At 56.6% G+C, this 21246-nt stretch overlaps 6 protein-coding genes across 6 annotated transcripts; 2 read left to right on the top strand and 4 right to left on the bottom strand.

The window, feature by feature from the left end:
- Nucleotides 1–3463: 3463 nt before the first annotated feature.
- Nucleotides 3464–4945, top strand: ACRALDRAFT_1077994 (carbohydrate-binding module family 1 protein). The gene is made up of 3 exons (XM_071018717.1): nt 3464–3525; nt 3604–3985; nt 4061–4945. Exons 2-3 carry the CDS (start codon nt 3618–3620, stop codon nt 4656–4658), a joined length of 966 nt encoding a protein of 321 aa, XP_070871974.1. The 5' UTR covers nt 3464–3525; nt 3604–3617; the 3' UTR covers nt 4659–4945.
- Nucleotides 4946–5854: 909 nt separating this feature from the next.
- ACRALDRAFT_2030051 (uncharacterized protein) lies at nt 5855–6394 on the bottom strand (the record flags this gene model as incomplete). The annotated part of the gene is made up of 1 exon (XM_071020636.1): nt 5855–6394. The coding sequence occupies one exon, from the start codon at nt 6392–6394 to the stop codon at nt 5855–5857; it is 540 nt and encodes a 179-aa protein (XP_070871975.1).
- A 375-nt stretch (nt 6395–6769) lies between these two features.
- Nucleotides 6770–10066, bottom strand: ACRALDRAFT_1065924 (uncharacterized protein). The gene is made up of 8 exons (XM_071017249.1): nt 9455–10066; nt 9105–9328; nt 8415–9034; nt 8127–8338; nt 7993–8020; nt 7901–7938; nt 7329–7837; nt 6770–7270 (listed from the first exon to the last, which is right to left on the bottom strand). The coding sequence occupies exons 1-8, from the start codon at nt 9740–9742 to the stop codon at nt 7264–7266; spliced, it is 1926 nt and encodes a 641-aa protein (XP_070871976.1). The 5' UTR covers nt 9743–10066; the 3' UTR covers nt 6770–7263.
- Nucleotides 10067–10339: 273 nt separating this feature from the next.
- ACRALDRAFT_1083477 (uncharacterized protein) lies at nt 10340–11480 on the bottom strand. The gene is made up of 2 exons (XM_071019456.1): nt 10914–11480; nt 10340–10847 (listed from the first exon to the last, which is right to left on the bottom strand). The coding sequence occupies exons 1-2, from the start codon at nt 11319–11321 to the stop codon at nt 10554–10556; spliced, it is 702 nt and encodes a 233-aa protein (XP_070871977.1). The 5' UTR covers nt 11322–11480; the 3' UTR covers nt 10340–10553.
- Nucleotides 11481–12901: 1421 nt separating this feature from the next.
- On the top strand, nt 12902–14961 carry ACRALDRAFT_1012092 (uncharacterized protein; the record flags this gene model as incomplete). The annotated part of the gene is made up of 2 exons (XM_071014723.1): nt 12902–13053; nt 13125–14961. Coding segments are annotated over 2 exons (1989 nt in total), but the record flags the coding sequence as incomplete, so codon positions are not given.
- A 198-nt stretch (nt 14962–15159) lies between these two features.
- ACRALDRAFT_1083479 (uncharacterized protein) lies at nt 15160–21186 on the bottom strand. The gene is made up of 2 exons (XM_071019457.1): nt 17183–21186; nt 15160–17091 (listed from the first exon to the last, which is right to left on the bottom strand). The coding sequence occupies exons 1-2, from the start codon at nt 20853–20855 to the stop codon at nt 15344–15346; spliced, it is 5421 nt and encodes a 1806-aa protein (XP_070871979.1). The 5' UTR covers nt 20856–21186; the 3' UTR covers nt 15160–15343.
- Nucleotides 21187–21246: the final 60 nt, after the last annotated feature.

Raw genomic sequence — 21246 nt, forward strand, 5'->3', positions numbered from 1 at the left:
TGTAAGCAATCACAACGGTCATTGGTTGTCAGGGGGTGCCTTGGCTTGTTCACGGCGAGGATCGCGATTCCATCTACTCCAGACTCTACTAGGCGCGGGATGTGCAGCCCCTATGCTCGGTCAGCGGCTTTCCCAGGGGCAGCGCTCACCAACAGGAGCTGATGTGAAATGCAGACTGGGTAGCCAAGACTGCAGGTTGACACTTGAAACTTGAATTCTGTTTCGTGTTTCTGGAAATGCAGCCCTGCAGACAGTCTGGTCCAGTCGCCAGTTTATGAAGGGGGAGAAGAAGGCTTGCGACATATCGCTCTTGTTCGCCTTTTTTACTAGGATCCCTCTCATCTGAAACGCTCACATAGGTCCTTAATCGCCGTCGATTGGGATGGCAGCTAGCGATCCCCCTTGGTAAGATTACGGCGGTCCTGAATTCTTGGCGCAAGCAGGGAATACAACGTACATACGTTGTACGCCCCAAGGCTGACCCCTGTTTGCCATGTTTGCCATTTACGGGAAACATTGCGAACGGTAGCGAGCCCGCGCTAAGTACAGGCGCTGTCTGTATAAACATGAAAGCCTTGGACAAGTCGGACACCATTCTCGTTGAGAATATAAGGCCCCGTTCGACAATTGTAACTAGTTGTTATAATTGTAACAAGGTGTTGCCAAGATGTTGCCGAAATGCATAAGTACACTCAGCCACACCCGATTCCTAATAGAAATTGCTTAATTATATATTCCTCGCGCCATATCCCTGTTATACCCCTGTCATCAAAGTACCACGCCAAGTAAGGGACAAATCGTAACAACTTGTTACAATTCTTGTTGTAATTCTGTGTTTTGTATGGGAAATCTTGTTACCACCAAAAAGGTGGTAACAAGCTGTTTTATAATAAGAAGATCCGTACGATAACCTGCCTACGTAAGTACCTAGGTACATATCTACGTACCTATTAAAGTAGGTAGCCTATCTATGATATCCATAGGTAATTACTAGAACTTAAGCTATTACTTTGTATATCGATGTACGTGGTGGTTATTATAATGCTTTATCTAGTAAAAAAGAGTGTGGAATTGATATTTTTACATCCACAAATCTGTGCCCTGCATCCAAAGTACCTATTCATTTACAGGGAAAACGATACATCATGAAAAAAAGGCCGGCGTAAAAATAGCGGCTTGGCAGCGATGTCACTCTTTCGAAAATCTTGTTACAACGTAACAACTAGTTACAATTGTCGAACGGGGCCTTATAAGGGGTTGGTTGTACAGTCGTTGATCCCCCAGCCCTCCACTTTGAGAAGATGGCCCTCCTATTCTCCTTGGCTGAACCAGTTGAGATGTCGGGCAGTCCTTCTCAGTCCTCGGGGTGTCATCTGTTATGTTGATACTGGAAAAGGTAGTACTCGAGGATGAGCTGCCAGTAGTAGTCTTGTTTCGACTTGAGATATGAGCAAATGGATCGTCAAGACGCTGCATGTGTAAGTTCGCTCTGTCAGGAATCACTGGGCGCCAACAAGGATGTCTCGGAGTTCAATTGAAGGCACACGACGATCAAACAGAAAACGTGACGACTTTGCATTTCAACATAGGGGACATCTGGAGGATTCGGTTCGCGCAAAAGCCCCGTGCCAGCATCGATCACAGCCGGGCCGATGATGCTCGTGGCGACAACGGTTGCTGGCGCTGGGGTCACAGGTGACATGCTCATGGGATAGTCGGCGGGCGCATCGTCGGATCATTGATACATATGATGTCTGTCTTTGACCGTCTGCGTAGAGTTCATGTTAGCATTGATCTCACCCCATGCCTTCATTCGACAGACCTCTGGCCTCCTATACGACGTCGTGCGCCTTGACAAGGCGGGGAGAAGGTCATCCTCGGAACAGATGGAAGCAAGACGGAATGAAGCAATCCGAGAGCACATCTTTGCGCCACCGTCAACATATGCCTCGACTGACCATTCGTGGATGGGTAGGATTTCTCTCCCATTGTCTTGTCAATGCGCATGCTGCGCCATATGGTCGTCGAGGACACATTCGCGCCGGCCTCCTTTTTCAATATAATATATTGATTCATTAGTAGAGTGCAACCATCTTGGGTCGAGGTCGCATTGAGATTATTTCGGCAGTTATAAGACGTCCATATTCCCAGGTTCTCATTCGACAGCGTGGCATCGACGGACCCTACGACCGGGTGGCAAGGCCCGCTGAGCCCAACTGGGCGTTTCGACCGCTTGGCTCGGGGGAGCGAACCAGGTAAACCAACGTCTTGGCCTTGACACGTCCAACCACGGAGTACGGAGTGTGATGAATAATAATGACTACTTCGTGATAGTGTATGCAGCGTAGATTGCCACGGAATCCAAGCGCGGGGAACCTGGTTTGCTCCGTGGAAAGGAGACCACTGGGGGTACGATGCACGTTGCTGCGAAGGAAAAGCTTCCGTCGTGTAAGAACGCGGCGCCCTCGCTTAGACGCCCCTTATAGTGCGAGTGAGATGTCGGGTCCTCCCACGCCGCGGAGTCGTCTGGTCCCTACCTAGTCGTCCCTAATAACACCAGACACATTCACAGGGACCGGCCATGAAGGATTGCCGAGTCCTTGATACGGCGCATCGCAGTTGTAGTCTAAAGCCATGGCGATGACACTCGTAGGATTTCTGAGGCTGCGTCAGGACTGTCCCAACATTGAAGACAGCCCAGCCCAGGCGCGTACAAACAGGCGTTCGCTGGTGTCATTGCACCCCAGGCGCCGGCCGCATCTTCGGACCGATCTGCAACGTCGTGGAACCCAAAATGGCAAAGTCGACAGCAAAAAAGGGAGAATTGATGCATCTTCAGGGCCCTCCCGACGCCCATGATCCAGTCAGCCAGGCCCAATGCCACCCAGATCCCAAAACACGGTGGGGAGCGACCCCAGCTTCTGCCATGCGAAATACAAGCGAGCCAATGACCAAATAATGAATCCTTGCCAATAACTAAACCCCGGAACTGACTGGACGCCTCCCCAGACTTCATGTTCGGACTTGGCACTCTCGTGCCGCCCTCGTCCCCGCCCCAAGTTCGAACTGCCGACTCCATTCGCGACTGCTCACATCCCGTGATCCTCTGAAACGCTACGCTGCGTGCAGAGAAAAGAAGAAGAAAAAAATAAGGCGTAACCAAGAAGAAGAAGGGAAAGGGGGGAAAGGGCGCGGGAAAAGGAGGTCGTCTCCCGCCGTCAAAAGCGGAAATCAAATGCGGAGCCCCGGTCGATACTCCATATGGAGGCTTCCAAAAGCAGGACTTGGTCCCGAGAAACAGAATCACAAAGAAAGCGCGTGACGGGGGAGAGCATAGGTTAGAGGATCTGGGGAGAGAGGCCGAAGGACATGGGCAAAGGCAGCATGGGACGGGAGGAAGGAAAATTATAAAGATCAAGCTTTCCCCAGCTTCAAACCAGACTCGGGAATTCGTCTGTTGATCAGCAACGACTAGGACTCTTCCCTGCCCATCAAACTCGTCCCTTGCTTTGGCTCCATCTTGGTGTAGGTTAAGAATAACCCCTGCCAACTTGAACACTCCGTTCTCTTCCCCGAGTCCCGACTTACCAGTATCCACTGCAGATCAAAACTAGACCATGAAATTCTCCGGACTCGCCTCGCTGGCCTGGCTGGCCGTGGCGCCTCTCGCCAGCGCCCACTACAGCTGGGACAAGCTCATCGTCAACGGCCAGCAGCGTGGTGGTGACTGGCAGTACGTCCGCCAGCACACCCGCGGCTACATGCCCACCAAGTGGGAGGAGATCCTGCGCACCGACTTCCGCTGCAACGACAACGCCCTCTCCGGCGCCAACACCCAGGTCTACACCGTCCGCCCCGGCGACCGCGTGGCCGTCCGACAGGCCTTTGGCGCCAACAGCATGGAGCACCCCGGTCCCACTCAGGTTTACCTGAGCCGCGCCCCGGGCAGCGTCAAGTCGTATGACGGATCCGGCGACTGGTTCAAGTACGTTGTCCTATCTACCTCCTTTTTCCCCATACGCCACTGCGTCATTGCCACTAACACCCCATCCTCCTCCAGGGTCCAGCAATCTCTCGTCTGCCGCCAGCGGGGCCCCAACGGCTTCCAGACCGACGCCTGGTGCATGTGGGGCGAGAACACCATCGAGTTCACCGTCCCCACCACCGTCCCCAACGGCGAATACCTCGCCCGGTTCGAGCACATTGCCCTCCACGGCGCCCACGGCGGCGAGGCCGAGTTCTACTACGCCTGCGCCCAGATCAAGGTCGAGGGAAGCAGCGCCTCCAGCACCCCCGGCCCCACCGCCCGGATCCCCGGCGTCTACCGCACCAGCGACCCGGCCGTCAACTTTAGCGTCTGGAACGCCCCCACGCGCTACCCGTACATCCCCGGTATCGACGTCGCCCCCGGCGGCACTATCCGCGGTAACGCCGACGGCTCTATTGGCTTCACTACCGTCACTGTCGGCGGCGGCAACAACCCCCCTCCCAGCAACCCCCCTCCCAGCAACCCTCCTCCTAGCAACCCGCCTCCCAGCAGCGGCGGCGGCGGTGCACCTATGTGGGGTCAGTGCGGTGGCCAGGGCTGGGATGGCCCTACCAACTGTGCTGAGGGTACTTGCCAGTTCCAGAATGAGTGGTACAGCCAGTGCCTCTAAGCGAAGGCCGCCATCAGGCGCAGGGGAGGATTCTATAGGGTTGGGGGGTTAATGAGCTCAATCTCTCCAATGGGCCATCGCCTCTTGACTGCAGATTTGGAATGGCTTCGTGTCAAAGTGGGAAGCGACGGACCCTCGTTCTTATGGATAGGGGAGAAGTATACGCGCTGTGTATAGGGGAAGCCTCATCACTATCCTTTATAAGTATATAAGTGAATATCATACCTTGACGCGGGGATTGTTGAAAGTGGTTTACCTAGATTTCCCGTCATTATGATTGCCCATTGAAGCTTCAGTTCCTTTTAATGTGACCCAAGACGGTCCCTTCCATCCCGTAGGGTTCCCGGGAGGACCGTTACGCGCTGAAAGGAAACGGGACGGAGACGGACAAGTGGGGCCGACTTCTCCGATGTTACGTCTACATCCGATCCGTGCATGGCCCCTGAATCTGTACCCCGACCTTTTATGTTTCTCTGTGCTACTTATGGGCTAGAACAATTGTACACAATGGGGATGGTAGTCCTCTGTTAGTTCTTCAATGAGTTTTGGCAGCCGAACAGATGAAAAACGTAGACTCGCTCTAACGGTCAACGCCCTCCCTCCGGCTACGCTCCGTCGCCCTCCCTCTAGGAGCTGCTACCACGTCTAAGAAAGACAAAACGTCAAAAAAGCCCAGGCAAGCGTCTAATGTGCCAAAGACGCCAGGCCACCCAACATGCAGACATGATAGACACATACACTAACTAATGCACGCTGTCGCGAACTTTTACCACGACGTCAAAAAGGAATAGCCCTTATAACGATAGGGTAAGTACTGCTTATATTGGTTGTGACACATGCAGCTGGCTATGCTATAATGGGCATTCGGATTCCGTCCAACATGCATCTCTGTATGTAAGCCTCGGATTGAAGGCCCAGCTCCCCATTGTCACCATCATATAGGTGCTCGTACGAACAGTTCAAGTCACATGACACGGGGATTGATGGTTATTTAGGTTTCGTAAAAACACAGAGAAGAAATCCTTTATCGCTGCCCTGAACGAATGTAATGGTAGCATTGTACTCCCAAAATAATATCAAAGTGCACTAGGTCCTCCTTAATTCTGTTGTCGCGCTTCCCGCTGGTGGTCTCCGCTGTCCCTAATGCCGCAGCTGATATAGGCAGCTACCGCGGTGCCCTTCATTGTTCCCGGCACTCAGTTCCCATCTCCCACCCTCTCCCCTTCCCGCGGTTGCGGCTGCGGTGGCGGTTGCCGAAAAGTAAAGGCGATATCCGTTATGATCATAGTGATCAGGATCCCCTTGAGAAACGCCTTCTCCATGATCATGACACTCTCAAGACAGTCAAACCGCCCGAGAACCAACTGCAGCACGGTGCACAACAGAGTAAACCAGGAGGTCTTGATCCAAAACAACCAAATGTTGCCGCCGTCCACTACAACTCGGTAGGTCTGGTCCAGGGTGCTGACGTATCGTACTAGCCATAGTGCGTAGGCCAGATTGTCCCACACGAGTTGTACGACGGCGCGTACAAGGAGCATCCGTGCGGTCTTGTTGTCGAAGGGATAGCAGACGGGGTACCGGATGGGAGGTGGGAGCGGGCAGGTGCTGTGGCTGGTGACATGGAGGCCGTAAGGGATGGGCGTTTTCCAGATGTGGGATATCATAAGGCCGTCGCTTCGGGTGGTATTCCAGAACCAGGGTCCGAGGTAGCTCAATACCGTACTGATGTTCATGGTGAGATGCTGTTCGTTGGCTGTTGTTCGTTCTTTGTCTGATATGTATGCTTCGGTTGGAGAGCTGGGGCTCGAGAAACGCCTCAGCTTGTTTGCTGTTGATATGATGATGGTGACTGACGTCGAGTTTAGGAAGTTATAAACTCCGCCGAGGTCGCTCCCTTCCGAGTACAATCAGCTTGAGCTCTGCTGGGATGGTGTCTGGGGGAGGCCCACCTCTCTTTTCCACTCCTACTTTCCTTGTCTGGGGAAGTTTGTTTGTTGCCAGATAAAAGCTTCATATTCAGTTAAGGAAAGAGCAGTGTACGGAGATAACATGTCAATTTAGAGTTACAAGGAGTCGTGCTTAGTCGTGAATGCACCTAGACGGCGTATCATATGTCAAAGAGGCTCTGGGGCAAAAGTGAGTGTCTTACTCGTCGGCTTGGTAAGATATTACAACGAGAGAGTAGGTGCCAAAGAAGCTGATCATGAGATTGAGAACAATACAGGCCTGAGTTCCTTAGATGGCGTGTTACTCAATTCACGGGGGCCACACCGAGTTATCCCTTCCGTGAACCCCAACTCTCCTCAGTTCGCACTTTTAAGCGTCTAAACCCCTAGCAGATCCATCTACCACATCCCAAGGCAGTCTATGTAATGCCCCCTGGTAATTCGACTTGCCCTATGTCCCCAGGCTTGAGCATATGATGACGCCTGGCTTCTCAGCTAACCCTCGATATGTACAGGGCGACAAGGGGGGCCTGGAGACGGATCTGAGTCTAGAGAAAATTCTGCATCAGGGGACTTGCAACACCATGGACAAACCATGATCCGCAGAGCCCGCTTCTAGTATGCGAGATCTAGTCTACCAGACGAGAAAGCAGCATTTACATCCTAACGCGACAGTATTAGCAGACGCCCGAGGCGAAAATGGGACGAAATCTCAGCTTACCGGCTAACGGGGGTCAGCCCAAGCAGCCGCATGCCGCTCGACAAGACGGTCCGGGCCGAGTTGTACAGGGCCAGGCGGGCCTTCATGAGCTCCGGCTCGCTGCCAATGATGCGGAGGTGGTCGTAGCTGCTGCTCAAGAGATGGGTCATCCTGAACATATAGGTGAGCACGGTGGTGGGCTCCAGCGTCCGGAGCGTGTTCATGAACACGTCGGGATACTGCGCGAGGACGCGGACGAGGTCGACGGCGTGCTTCTCCGTCAACAGGGCCAAGTCGGCAGTGGCCACGTCCTCGTCGCTGAGGCCGGACTTGCGGGTGATGGAGCACAGCCGCGCGTGGGCGTATTGGAGGTAGGGGCCGGTATCGCCCTCGAAGGAGGTCATGACCTCCATGTTGAAGGTGTAGTTGTTGCCCCTCTTGCCCGTCATATCTTGCACCATGATGGAGCTGATCCCGAGCGTCTCCGCCACGGCCTCGGGGTCCTCGACCTGCTTGTATTTTTCCTCGTTCTGGGAATAGTCAGCGACGAGGCAAAAGGAATAAGAAAGAAGACAAGAGTCGTGATTAAATACCTTCTTCATCACGCCGTGCATGTGGTCCGAGACATCGCCTATTCCATGTCAGCAAATCCCCGAGAATTAAAAAAGGGCAACGGGAACCTTACGGATGATGTCGTCCAGGAACTTGACAGTCTGTTCAGGTCCTTGTCAGCGTATTGTACTTGATAATTGTGGAGAGTGGCGTCCGCCTAGACGATAAAGGAGACCATATGGGTAAGTGCATGTCATGAAAACTTACGCCCTTCCTGGTGCTCATGCCCAGGACCATGCCAAAGTTGATGTGCTGGACCTTCTTGGCCACGTCGGTATGGCCCATGAGCTCGATGATCTTGAAGAGCTGCTTGAGATGGAGGTCCTGTTGGGAGGCAACAACGTAGATCATGTGGTCAAACTTGTACTTTTCCTCCCGATGCAGCAACTCGCTGATGTCGCGCGTGAGATAGAGCGCCGCTGAGAAAGGTCAGTCATTGGCTCTTGCAAGAAGGGATGGGGAAAAAAAAAGGCAGAAAAGACGGGTGCAACGTACTGCCGTCGCGCTTCCGAATCACAGGCTTCTCCAAACTCTTGCCCGCCTTGCCGGGAACGTGCTTGGCAAAAGGAATGACGACGGCACCCTGGGACTCCTCGGAGATGCCCTTCTCCTCCAGCACGCGGGCGGCGTCGGCCATGGCGGCCTCGGAGACCTGGGACTCGCCCGAGTACTCGTCGAAGCGCACGTTGAGGCGGGCGTAGGTGGCCTTGTAGCGCTCGATGCTGAGGTCCCGGAAGCGGCGCCACTGGGCCAGGGCGGCGTCGTCGCCGTCGTTCATGGCCTTGAAGTAGCGGCGGGCCTGCTCGTCCAGGCCGTTGTCCTTGAGCTCCTGGGCCTCGGCCTCCTTGCCCTCCTTTTCGAGCTCGGCCATCTTGTCCTTCTCGGCGGCCAGGTCGTTGTTGATCTTGACGTAGACTTGGAACAGGTGGTTGATGGCGTCGTCTCGGAGGGCGGCCTCGTCGCCGTAGGTTTCGAAGCCGAGGGCGAGCAGGCCGTACTGCTTGCCCCAGTCGCCCAGGTAGTTGATGCGTATTACTTCCCAGCCGGCGCTTTCGTAGAGGTGTGACAGGAAGCCACCGATGATGGTACTCCGAAGGTGACCGGCGTGGAAGGGCCTAAACGGGTCGGCAATGGTTAGCCTTGTAGGTGGACGAGGGGATAAGAACGAAAGGGGAGAGAACGAACTTGGCAATGTTGGGGCTGCTGAATTCAATGACGATGCGCTTCTTGCCCTTGGAGGGATCCTGGGGATCCTTCAGGCCGGGGTTCGGGTTCTTTCCGTATTCCGGACCGCGCTGTAGAATCTGGGGTACCACGAACTGGGTGAGGGGACCCGGCTTGAAGAAGAAGACGAGGAAGGCGCCATTGTTGGCGGTGGTGGGTTTCTCGATTAGAGGGGACTCGGGAAACTGTACGAAACCGATGGTCAGTCCAAGCGCCATGGGACGAGCAAAAGACGTGAGATGGGATGGTCCTCAGAGCTTGCACCCCGAGGCAAAGAGACTATGGCGTGTGTATGTAGAGGTGTGACATGCCTTGGGCAACCACTCTTCACATAGCTCGGCAGGCTTCTTTCCCTTGATGCGGAGAGCAGGGACGGGGAGGGCCAGGTCGCCATTGTCGAGGGTGGAGGTCCATTGGATGACAGGGTAGATGATTTTGGAGTCGACGCCGGAGACCTGGGAAACGAGGGAGGCGATATGGGCGCGGTAGATGTCGATGGGGTTGAGTTCCGGGTAGGTGTTGGGGAAAGACTCGAGCGGGCCGACGGAGAGCTTTTCGAGCTGGCTCGACAACTGGCCAACGGGGGCGTCGGGGGCCATTGTCGCGTATTGCCGTCGAGTCGTCACAGGTGTCGGTGTTTTCGTAAATAGGGTGCGTTGAGCGCGGCGTAATAACCCAAGGTGATGGCCGGGAGGGGCGTGGGACGAAGAGACGAAAGAAGAACCGCGCAGCGATGGGGCAGAAAAACGGTGGGCAAAAACCTGTGCCGGACGAAGTGAAGATGTTCGAAGAAGATTGGAAAAACAGCCTTTCATGCCCAATGCAGGAAAAGACTTGTCGCGTAGTGACGGTAGCGAGGGAGGGGAAAAAAAAACGAGGGACGAGTCACTGGGCTGACGGATGTGTGGATGTGTGGAGCTTGTGGTCGTTTGTGGAGGAGGGAATTTTTGACGTGACTCAACTGGACGACGGAATTGACAAATGGCCAATGGCCGGTATTATTGGTCGCTGACCGAAGAGGGCTGCATTCACCGAAGGAGCGGGAGGGGTCCCAGTGTGAGTATCCGAACGGGATTCTCGCACTGTCCTTACCTCAGACTGCATACGAAGTAAGGAGTCCAGGGAACATACCTAGGTAGGTAGCCATACATTGCTACCTACATGGCATTGACGCGGCTACTCCAATATATCCTCAGGGAAGTCATGTCAAGAGTTGTCTTCAATGGTATTCATGAACGGTCCAGCGTGCAGAAAGGCTACACAGTATTTTCCCAATGTCACATCGTATTCAACACATAAGCATGTGCAAGGCGTTGAGGATATCAAATCGCGGTCCTTGTTATTTCCAAACCAGTCCACCCCCCACAGCTCTTATCAAAACATAGCCTCCCCCAATGTCCTGCCAACGCTCTATAGCATCATGACGGCGCCGCCGACAACAGCAGCCATCGAGACAGCGACGCCGCCCAGGAAAGCACCGTGAAGGGACGCGGCAGCGCTTTCATCGTCTCCGCTGGACGAGTCGTCCGAATCATTCGAGCCGGAGTCGTTGGAGTCGCCGCCGCCAGTGGAGTCGTCGGCGGTGTCGTCGCCAACAAAGGCGGAGAGATCGGCGTTCTCGACGAAGCGGAAGTTGACCGTGGTGGCGTTGCGGCACTCGTCGCGATCGGGCGCACTGCCGTTGACGAATTGGACGGGGGCGCACTAGACAAGTTAGTTTCTCTTCGTCGTTCTTTTTTATTTATTTTTTGTCTTAAAGACAAGACGTACGCTAAAGAGGAGACCATCGGTGGCGTGGCCGACAATGCCAATGACGCCGCGACGGCCGGCCCAGTCGGCGGGCGCGGTGACCTCGGGCACGCACGAGCGGCCAGAGCCGGTGGTGCGGTAGATGGGGTAGAGCTGTTCCCAGTCGCCGCTGCCATCGGACTCGAGGGTGGCGCGGATGAGCCAGTCGGACTGGGAGTGCATGTCGACGACGGCAACGGCGTCGCCGCCGACGTAAAAGTCGACCGTGTCGTCGTCGTCGGACGGGGTGAAGCCGCCGCAGGGGCTCTTGTTCTGGTTGTTATTCTCCGCACCGCCGGGCGCGCTGTCGGGGTGGAGGAGGCCGAAGTGGGCGGTGGCCGTGGAGGCCAGGGCGGCGGTGGTAGCGAGGAGGGTGACGAGGCGCGTCATGGTCGGTCGGTGGTGCGGTTGAGCTGTGATTTGAGAAGGGACTTTGGCGGGGGACGTCGTGTGTCGTGAGTGAAGGAATGGAAAGGACGGAAGTAACGGAAAACACGCAAGGCTGGAATGCCGGGTATCTTTGGAGGTGGAACGGAACGGGTCAGCTATAGAATACGTTCGCCGAGTCAGGCCAGGGGCGTGAGCATGTTTTAAAGCGATGCGACGGGGGACGTGTACGTTGTACACTATTACACTACGTTGTATGACTAAGCAAGGGTACCAAGAGAACGGCAGGAATGTGGCCAGGTTACTGTACGTATCAGGAATTTCGTCGAGGTACTCTTTTTCTTTATAATACCAAGAATTGATGTTTCTGTTGCTATCCGTAAACCAAACCGTCGACAATCAGCTAGGTTTGGTAGTTGCGCTCATCAGGGGCTTGAGACTATAAATATAAGTATACTTGTACCCACGATGCATCCAATCCCGGAGATGCAGGACAGCAAGTTGTTGCTCCATCGTTCAAAGGTCATATGGTCATGATTCTTACACCACTGTACGAATACGTTGTACGTTGTAAGAACAACTTTGAAGAGGTTTACGAGTTTGAAGATCGTGTGGAAGTACCTAGGTACTTTGAAGGTACATCTACGGAGTCCGTTTGAGGAGAGTTTTAGCCAATCAAAATTCACGGAACAGCGGATCTGCGCGAATTTGAGCAAGTTCTTCGCCCAGTCCCCCTCGACTAGTCCTTCCTTGGTATCGCGGCCGGGGGAACTGGAGGTTACCTAAAGTGGCAGCGGAGGCAGCCGCAACCTTGGCATCAAGATCCCGGGTCCATCAAGGTCTCGGTACGTACTTGGCATCCAAATTCCCTCTCAATTCCTCTCAACGTCCCTCGACTCCCTCAACTCCCTCCCCTCCATTCCCCGCCGCCCAGAATCTTGGGTTCACTTTTCTTCATTTCGAAGCCTTGGTCTTGTTACGTCCCGTCTGCTGCCGTCCACGAAAACTCGTTCCAACCCACCGACATATACGGTTCGGCCCATCATCATCCGCTACCAACACAAGACCAAAATCGAGCTGATCCAGTCGATCGATATTGAAGAACTGAAGAACTGAAGAACTGAAGAACTGAAGAACTGAAGAACTGAAGAGTCTCACACACAACACTCTCGCCCTCTACGAATACACACGCGACACTCCATGGCGAAGCAATCGATACCCATCTGCTCTTAACGACGCCGTCCAACTTACCCTCCATCAAACGTCATCCCGAGTCACTCGAGTCTTCGTCTTACCACGGTCTCCGAGAGGAAGAAACCACACGACACGTCCTTGTTATACCTGGCTCTCTCCATCGAACATGACCTCCCCGTCAATTTTACCGTTCGCCCGATATTCCTAAACGCCTAAACCCACGCGGCTCGACGAGCTGGATCTTTCAACGCCGACATCGACTTACTCGAAGTCTCGCAGCTCTTGAGAGCACAAGACCGCGTCGTCATTGCTACCAAAACGCCTCGTCTACATAATCCTTCGCGCCGAGTCGCCGTCGCAGAACGAACACCACGAACACCATGGACCACGACCACCATCACCACGATCATGGAACCACCAGCGCCGGCGGCCTGCAGGCCACTAACAAGCACCTGGCCCAGTCCTATTGGTATCTTATTATTGGCGCCGTAGGTCTCGCTGCCATCATCCGCGCCATCAACCACCTCGAACACCGATCAAGGTAGCTTTACCTCGTCTTTTTTTTTGCCTTTCCCTTCCGTGAGCCGTTCCTTACCACTTATATTCTCCCAGGTTGAAACGCTGCGCCACCCAGTCCATCGCCCACCCCACGAAACCCTCAAACCGCTTCTCTCAACTATGGGCTACCGCGACCGCTTTTGTCCGAGAAACCTCCCACCTCCATCTCTACATTCCCGTAAAGGGCCTTCGCTGGGCCACCCCTCCGCCGCTCGGCCGCATCCTCCTTCTTCTCGCCTACTGGGCCGTCGTCATCTACATGTCCGCTGGTCATGGTGTCGTCGAAAAGGACGTCTTCTTCCGCGAGCGCATCGGTTTCCGTAACGGCTGGACCACCATCATGCAGCTCCCCTTGCTCTTCCTCCTCGCAATGAAAATCAACCCCATCGGCCTCCTCATCGGCACCTCCCACGAGCGCCTCAACTGGTTCCACCGCTGGGTCGCCCGCACCATGTTCATTACCGCCACCGTCCACGGCTTCCATTTCTGGACCCAGTGGACCGAGGCCGACATCTTCGACTGGCAGATGCGCATCCTCCCCTCCACCAAGCAGGGCATCGGCGCATGGGCCGTCCTCCTCTGGACCATCGTCACCGGTTTCCGACCCCTCCGCTACATGGCCTACGAGCTCTTCGTCGTCCAGCACCTGGCCTCCCTGGCCGTCTTCCTCTGGCTCGTCTTCGTCCACATCCCCATCGTCGCACGCCCCTACTTCTGGTCCGCCGTCGCCTTCGTCGCCTTCGACCGCCTGGCCCGCTGGGGCTTCATGGCCTGGCAGAACCTCCGCACCAAGCCCGACTCCTCCGACTGCCGCCGCAAGAAGCGCCTGGGCCACCAGGTCCAGGTCCGCGCCGTAGGTCCTTGCACCACCGTCCTGACCATCAAAGACGTCCCCTTCTCCTGGAAGCCGGGCCAACACGTCTACCTCTGGCTGCCGCGCGTCGCCCCTCTCGAGGCCCACCCCTACACCGTCGCCTGCGCCACCCGCTTACCCGGCGTCTGTACCTGCAACAGCGTGCAGCTTGTCGTCCGGAAGCACGGCGGTTTCTCCCGCCGCCTCCACGCTCACGCCACCAAGATGGAAGCCCAAGGCCGCGCCTCCGAGCCGCTCACCGCCTTTATCCTCGGCCCATTCGGTGTCCCTCCGCGCTGGGACGTCTACGAAACACTTGTTCTCGTCTCTGCCTCGACCGGCGCTTCTTTCACCCTCCCCATCCTCGAAGCTGCCGTGCGGGCCGACCCGCGCACCTCCTGCGTTCGCAGGATCCAGTTCGTCTTGACTGCCGCCCAGGGAGAGGAGGTCGACTTTTACCTCCACAGACTCCGCCACGCCATTACCCAAGCCCAGGCCCGTGGGCTGGAAATCACCGCACACGTCGCCGTCACCCGCGCCGCACCCAGACTCGAAGGCGCAAGAGAATCGGAAAGAGGCGCGAGCACCGTTCTCGAGACGGCCGGATGTTGCTGCGCCAAGTCGTCATCCTCATCTGATTCGACCGACGCCCGGCAACAAACACCACCCAGTGGAGAGGAGAAACCAGACGTCGACACGACCGATATCGAACGGGAACCCCCGACCGCGCAATTCTCCGATCCGAATACAGGGAGCGAAAAGGAGGAACCAATACCATCAGCCGGAGTAGTAGCGACAAGGCCGTCTTCGTCCGGATCGAGCGTGCTGCACGAGTACACCGCGCGCCCAGACATCGACGCACTGATTCGCGGCCCGGTTGAGGCGTCCGGAGGCGAGACCTCCGTCATTGTGTGTGGGGGCCTGTCCCTCACCAGTGCCGTGCGTAACTGCGTCCTGCGCTTGGCCGACGAGCGAGCCGTGCACAAGGGCACCGGTGCCCAGGGTATCCATTTGTTTGTCGAGGAGTACTCGTTTTGATTCGCGCGTCTACAGATATTGTACATGCTTGGCGATGCGATAGAGCTGTATATATACATGCCCATGCATGCATGTGTGGTGGCTGCATACAGGCAATGCTGCACACCACGTTGTTATGATGATTTTGCCGCAAATATACCACGCCGACGAGATCCGGCAATGAAATATCAGTCTGTTGTTTAAATAAATGAATATTTTCTCATTTCATCCATCTGCCCAGGTACGAACATGAAATGAAAACACGAGGTAGGTAATCGTCGTCACGAACAGACACATCACGGACGCACGCCAAATTGGCAAGAAAAAGAATAATCATCGTTTAAAATACCATCGCGACATGGTACCGTCAAGTCATATCTATACTACCCAGAAAAGCCCAGCATCAGCGCATCCTCCACTGCCCACCCCGAGCACCGGCCGCCGCAGCCTCGGCGGCACCAACCCCGAAATTATGCAACCTCTCCCCAATCAGGTACGCCTCGTCCCGGATGCGGATCTGCCACGAGCGGAGCACACCCACCACGCTCCAGAGCACACCGACCGCGAGGGCGGCCAGGGCTGCGGCCGGGTAGGACAGCCGGTACATCGTGACGAGCTCGTGCGGTGCAGGTGCCGGGTGGCCCAGCCAGCCGCGGGACTCGAGCAGGGACGTGACGTAGGCCGGTCCGAAGAGGGCGACGGCGGCGAGGAAGAGGCCCGGTAGGACAAAGGCGCGGGTGAGGACCGAGACGTCTGGGTGGAGCCAACCGCCGCGGAGGATGGCGCGGACGGCGGCCGCGGGACGGGTGCCGTCGTAGAACGAGGTGATGGCGCGCGCGCCGAGTTTGACGTAGAGGAGGCCCAGGGTCCACGACTGCACGGCGCGGGCTGTGTGCTGGCTGGGCACGACGGCGCCAGTTGCGAGGCCGGATGCCGTCGTGCCGCCGGTTGGTGCGACGTAGGGCGACGGCGGGTCGACGTAGGTGTGCAGCGGGAGGATGACGTACAGCTCCATCAGGGAGGTGAGGATGAGGGGGAAGACGATCAGGAGCATCGAGTATGCGTAGACGACTTTGGCGACCCGGAGGGCGACCGAGGAGACGTGCCGGAGCGTGGCGCGGTCCCAGACGGTGTTCCTGGCCTCGGCTGCCCACCTCCCTACCCGTGCAGCTATGGACCTGGCGTGGAAGCAGAGGTAGACAATCGATCCGAGGATGTAGATGCCCATGCTGAAAGCGTAAATGTCGTTGGTCCGGATGTGCGCGGGGATAAGCTGCTCAAACACGGCGCGACCAAAGACGAGCGGTATGATGGTGAAGCTGACGCCCGTTACCGCTGCGAAGAGCCAGATGTACAAGATGAAGAGGAAGATCCTGAACCTAAAGTTGGGCGGCAGGTAGACGAGCTGGTACTGGTCCGTCGAGTAGAGGTCCGTCCCGGGGAGATCGGCCTTGCCATCGAGCCGTTCGTTGTACTCGGTTACTTCCACAAAGATCAGGTTCCCCTTGGGAATCTTGACCTGGTCCGAGGCCGGCGTGCGGACGAAGCGACCATCCTTAATCAGCTGGCCTGTTTGGACCAACATGCGCTTCTCGAGAGTGGCCCTGATCATCTTGTCCTTGGACAGCTTTGCGCCTGGCTTGCTGGTGCCGCCCTCGATGAGACCCTGCCACGTCTGGGGGACCACGCGGTTCCTTCTGTTCACCTCGAGGAAGTATCGCCTCCACCACGGGAGCTCGAGGTGCGGTGAATCCGACCGCAACGCGAGGACGCCCTCTTCGTCGATCCGTCGTTCTCCAAAGAGGAACCAGCTGAGTCGGAGGCCACGGGCACACTTGCGCAGCCACCACGTGTACATGGCATGGAGTTTGTTGCTCGGTCTGAAGAATTTGACGGCCAGCGGCATGGCAAAGTTGTAAAAGAGCAGGTCGATGGGGAACTCGAGCACCGGCTCGTTGGAGGAGTAGTGGATCGGCAAGACCCTCTTGAGGGAAAAGGACAGGCTCCAGACAACACCGCCAAGGCAGACAACCACCAAGGCACCATACACAAAGGCAGAGAAGAGGATCTTTCGAAGTTGCGTCACCACATTGCGCTCCAGGACATCGCGGACGGGATGGAATTCAGGGTCGTCGGGATCCCGGATGAAGTCTGCGAGCATTTTGGTCAGTCTCTTCTGTGCAAGCATTGGGATGCGAAGGACAAGGGAAGGAAAGGCAAATGAAGGAAGCGAAACACTTACAGAGCACGCCCTTGCGCATAATCTTGCGACACATGGACACGAACAGGGCAAAGTGGAACATGTAGCCGGTGCCCACGAACCAGTGGACGAAAATGGACGTCAGGGGATAATTGGCCATGAACGCAATCCGGGACCTGATCGTCGCCTCCTCGAACAGCGGCAGGAGAGCCGCGTCGAGGAGAAGTCCACAGTACAGCGGGAACACAAGCATCTCGATGCTGATGATCAAGATGACTTTCATGACGCCGCTGGCCTGGTTGAGTAGGTCGATCAAGGATGCCTCCCATTCCTGAGCCACTTGTCCCGAGGAGAAGGGGGTGCCGCGACGAAGATACAGGGCGCCGAGTCCAGACAAGCTCAGGTAGCCACACAAGATGGCCCAGAACCGGTCTGTTCCCGACCAGGACGCGAGGGCGGGGTCAATAGAAGCAGCTGGCTCCGAGATTCCAAAGCTGATCACCCAGGACGCCGGATTCAAAAGTTTGAGGGGTACGTTGCGGAGGGTGTGGGAGGCTGTCGAGGCCGCCTCGGTCGCCCAGCGCACGAGCCGGACGACGTGGGCGGGTAGTTCCCCGTCGAAAAGCATCTCCAACGCGGTGCCGACGCTCCGCAGGACCGTCGACACGGAACTTTTCAAGTCCAGCAAGGCTTGGTGGCTGACGGCCGAAAAGTTTTGAATCTCGGTGGCGGAGATGAGCGGCAGATCGCCGGCCAAGCTCTCGAAAACCCGGACCGTGGCGTTGCTGGAGATGTCCCAGGTATGCACCCGCAGGGCCACACATGAGCGGCGGGCCGAGGGCAGCCACAGCCCCAGCGCGTTTCCGACGTAAACCACGAGTGTCAGGAAGCCGCTGCAGGCTCCCGACACGAGGGCGACGGCGAGGTCCTGGACAAACTTGGTGAAGCTGAAGAGCATCCGCACCAGCCGCATGGGATTCATCAGGGCCCAGACGCTCACCCGGCCAAAGTTGTAGGGCAGAAAGACGCAGAGGAAAATGGTGACAGAAACCAGCACGGCGCAGAAGACGGCATTCTGGAACAGCCCAACCAAGGGCCCCCGCATGCCGACCAGCTCCAAGACGCCTTCCATGTCTTCCGCATCGTCTATGGCTTCGGGGTCGAGACCTGCCGCAACAGCAGCTTGGACAACTTCAGGATCCCGCTGGTCGCCATCGTCAAGGTCCGGCCCCTCTTCCAAGAAGTCGCCGTCGTCTTCATGCTGGTCGTCGTCGTCGTCTTCGCCGTCGCCGCCACCATGTTCGTGGTCCAGATCGTCCTCGGTATCAGTGTCGATATCCTCTAGGTCCTCGATGCGATCGGCCGCGCCGTTTCTTTCACGGGGTTCAACGTCCCTCCACATAAAGTCTGCTAACCGGTCCATGACACCACGCTGAAGTGGAGGCCGTTGCTGCGCGGGGGCCGCTTCGACTGCAATCAGGTCTCCGGGACCAGTCTGACCCGCCGCGGCCTCAGGTGCCATTCCCGCCAATTCGTGCTCTGGCAGAGGACCAAAGGGCTCGACATCTGACCTCTGTGTGCCGGAAGCCACGGATCTCGACGCACCGCTGTGCTGGCTGGAGTCATCGGCGTCGTCTGTTCCGTCGCCATCACGGGGAGGGGGAAGGTCTTCTCGATAGCTGTTTACGGGCCGGGAAGATCCCGCCACAGTAGTAGCTTGTGGTTGTGACGTAGGAGCATCCCGGTCGTTCGACGCACCGGGGCGAGTGTCGTCTGATGGGATGCCCGCGAACGACCAACTGTTGTTGGCAAGAGGGTTGATGGTGTCGAATCGCTGCGGTCCATCAGACGCGGCGCGGGGTCTGAGGAAATTATAGCTAGATGTCGAGGGGCCAAGGCCCGACTCGGGTTGTCCATCGGCATGCATTTCATCACGCTCCACCTCCTTCCCCCTACCCTTGACATCAAACTCGGCCTCGCCGTTCTCATGCTCGTCTTTGGACGGCCAGGAGAAATCAGGGGCCGAAGGCGGGGGGAGTGGCACTGGCCATGACTCCTGCTGGGGCGCGGGCCGCTGTGACGACTCTGCTTCTTCCCCAGTCGATGCGGTCGGCCCATTGGAATGAGCCGCCTCTTTGTTTTTGTCAATCATTGATCTTGTTACTCTCGCCCAGTATCCGAGGGTCTCCTCCAGATTCTCGTCTTGGATGATCTGGAGGATTCGTTCAGGATCCCCATTCGCTTGTCGATAGATGCGCAAATACTCATGGACCGTGGCAACGGGGCTGTGGGCCTGGTCCCTCGGAGGAGCGCCGAGGGCATGTTGGTTCGGCGACGGGCGATTAGAAAGGCCGGGTTGAATAGATGCGGCCGTTGCAGGACTGGCCTGCGAGACTTCCTCCTCGATATCGGAATGTCGAGACCTGTCAGGTTGAGATGCATCATCTTCCCAGGCTGCTTCTCCCAAGCCCCGTTCCACAATCGTGTCAAGCTGACTGTTCTGCGAGTCGAGACCACCAACATCGCCCTCATCTTCCTCGTCGTCGTCATCAGGGCCAGGCAGGTCCTCGACCTCTTCGGCCATGCGCTGGAGGGCCGGATCTTGATGCTGACGCCGAGGCAGAGGTTGGGGTTGGATCTGGGGTTCGGCTTGAGCCTGTGGGTTCTCGTTAAGGGCGGCTCGCATATTGATCTCGGGTTGCTGTTGGACGACATAGTCGCGAACTAGAATGACAAGAATGAAGCACACAACCACCAGGACGGTGATAAATTGGCCTTCAAGAATGGTAATTATCGTGCGATTCACCAAGGGAGACGACGTGAGATTCCGCAAGAAAGAGACATCGCTCAACAAAGATCCGTGGTCGACGGGAACGTGCATGCGGTCGACAGGGCAGACGCCGTTCAGGTCGGGGGTCGAGGACGAGGCGAAACCAAAAATGGCCCGCAGGAACGCCGCGGAGAACGAATCGTTGGTTGAGATGTTCACGCCGTGCCAGGTAGCCGAGAAGGTGGAGGAAGGTTGTAGGCGCATCATCTCGGCTAGCTGTTGTTCCATTCCATGCCCCGAGGCGCTATATACAGAGGGATCGACGAAAGGATGTGCGGGACAGGTATTGAGGAGGTGTGGTGATTGGGACCAGGCGGCCGCGGCGGAGTTTCTGGGTGTATGCGGACGAAAATTCCAGTCGGGGCCCCAGATACGAGCACCGATGCCCTCGTTGCTCAGCCAGAAGAGGAACGACCAGATGGAACGCATGAGCCAGGGTAGCCAGCAGAGCCACACAAAAACGACAAGTGCAGCCCTGAGCCAGACGAGGATGTTCCGGAATAGGTATTTGGCCATGTGGCCGACGAAAACGTGGACGGGGATGGTGCTCGGCATCTTGGGGGAGTACAGCTTGGTGAAGCGGAAGGACGTCTTGCACAGCTCGCAGTGTTTCTTCTGGGAGTGGGAAAGCCACTCCATCAAGCAGTCCTGGTGGACATACTTGATACTACCGCTGCATTTGCAGGGGTAGAAGAGGGGTTCGTCGTCCGTTCCCTCGCCGCGGCAGATGCGACAGGTATCGGGATCGACACCGGCGCCATCGGCCGTCTGGTTCTGTGGTCGGAGTCTGGTGGTATCGGCAGTCGAATGTTTCGAGGTAGAAAGACGGCGGCGGTTATGTGCCATGGCATCGGCTGCCATGAGAGGTTCGGCGGGCTCGGTCATGGTGACGGCTGTATATGTTCAGGTGTTGCGAGGTTGGGCGTGGCAGTCGCCGAGGAAGTCGCCAAAGACGGGGCGACGGATTATGAGTTCATGGGGTCGTCGGCCAACGCCAGAGAGCAGCGGGTATTCTCAAACACGCGGGTGATTCTAGATTGAAAGAGTCGTCTCGCGGTAGTGGGGGAAGGCGGAAGCGAGGAGAGCGTTGCTAACGGAGAGGACGCGTGGCCGGTAGGAAGTAAATAGAACCTTCCGATTCGACGGGCAGCAAGAGAGTATCGATGAAGAGTCGCAAGGTAGGATGTAGTGGTGAAAGATAAACCGAGTAGTCGCGAAGATGGAGGCGAGGCCAGGTCTAAGGTATCAGAAGGCGACTTTTGTTGGTGATCATTTC

Source organism: Sodiomyces alcalophilus, assembly GCF_042370955.1.
Source record: "Sodiomyces alcalophilus JCM 7366 unplaced genomic scaffold ACRALscaffold_8, whole genome shotgun sequence".
NCBI lineage: Eukaryota > Fungi > Ascomycota > Sordariomycetes > Glomerellales > Plectosphaerellaceae > Sodiomyces > Sodiomyces alcalophilus.

Bases quoted from the DNA above. Each gene is read 5' to 3' on its own strand.
- ACRALDRAFT_1077994 (XM_071018717.1), top strand. From the start codon at position 3,618: ATGAAATTCTCCGGACTCGCCTCGCTGGCCTGGCTGGCCGTGGCGCCT. The intron at 3,986-4,060 runs GTACGTTGTCCT...ATCCTCCTCCAG, and splicing joins GGATCCGGCGACTGGTTCAA to GGTCCAGCAATCTCTCGTCT.
- ACRALDRAFT_1065924 (XM_071017249.1), bottom strand. From the start codon at position 9,742: ATGGCCCCCGACGCCCCCGTTGGCCAGTTGTCGAGCCAGCTCGAAAAG. The intron at 9,329-9,454 runs GCATGTCACACC...GGTTTCGTACAG, and splicing joins GTGAAGAGTGGTTGCCCAAG to TTTCCCGAGTCCCCTCTAAT. The intron at 7,939-7,992 runs GTAAGGTTCCCG...GACATGGAATAG, and splicing joins GTTCCTGGACGACATCATCC to GCGATGTCTCGGACCACATG.
- ACRALDRAFT_1083477 (XM_071019456.1), bottom strand. From the start codon at position 11,321: ATGACGCGCCTCGTCACCCTCCTCGCTACCACCGCCGCCCTGGCCTCC. The intron at 10,848-10,913 runs GTACGTCTTGTC...TAACTTGTCTAG, and splicing joins CCGATGGTCTCCTCTTTAGC to TGCGCCCCCGTCCAATTCGT.
- ACRALDRAFT_1083479 (XM_071019457.1), bottom strand. From the start codon at position 20,855: ATGACCGAGCCCGCCGAACCTCTCATGGCAGCCGATGCCATGGCACAT. The intron at 17,092-17,182 runs GTAAGTGTTTCG...AAATGCTCGCAG, and splicing joins TATGCGCAAGGGCGTGCTCT to ACTTCATCCGGGATCCCGAC.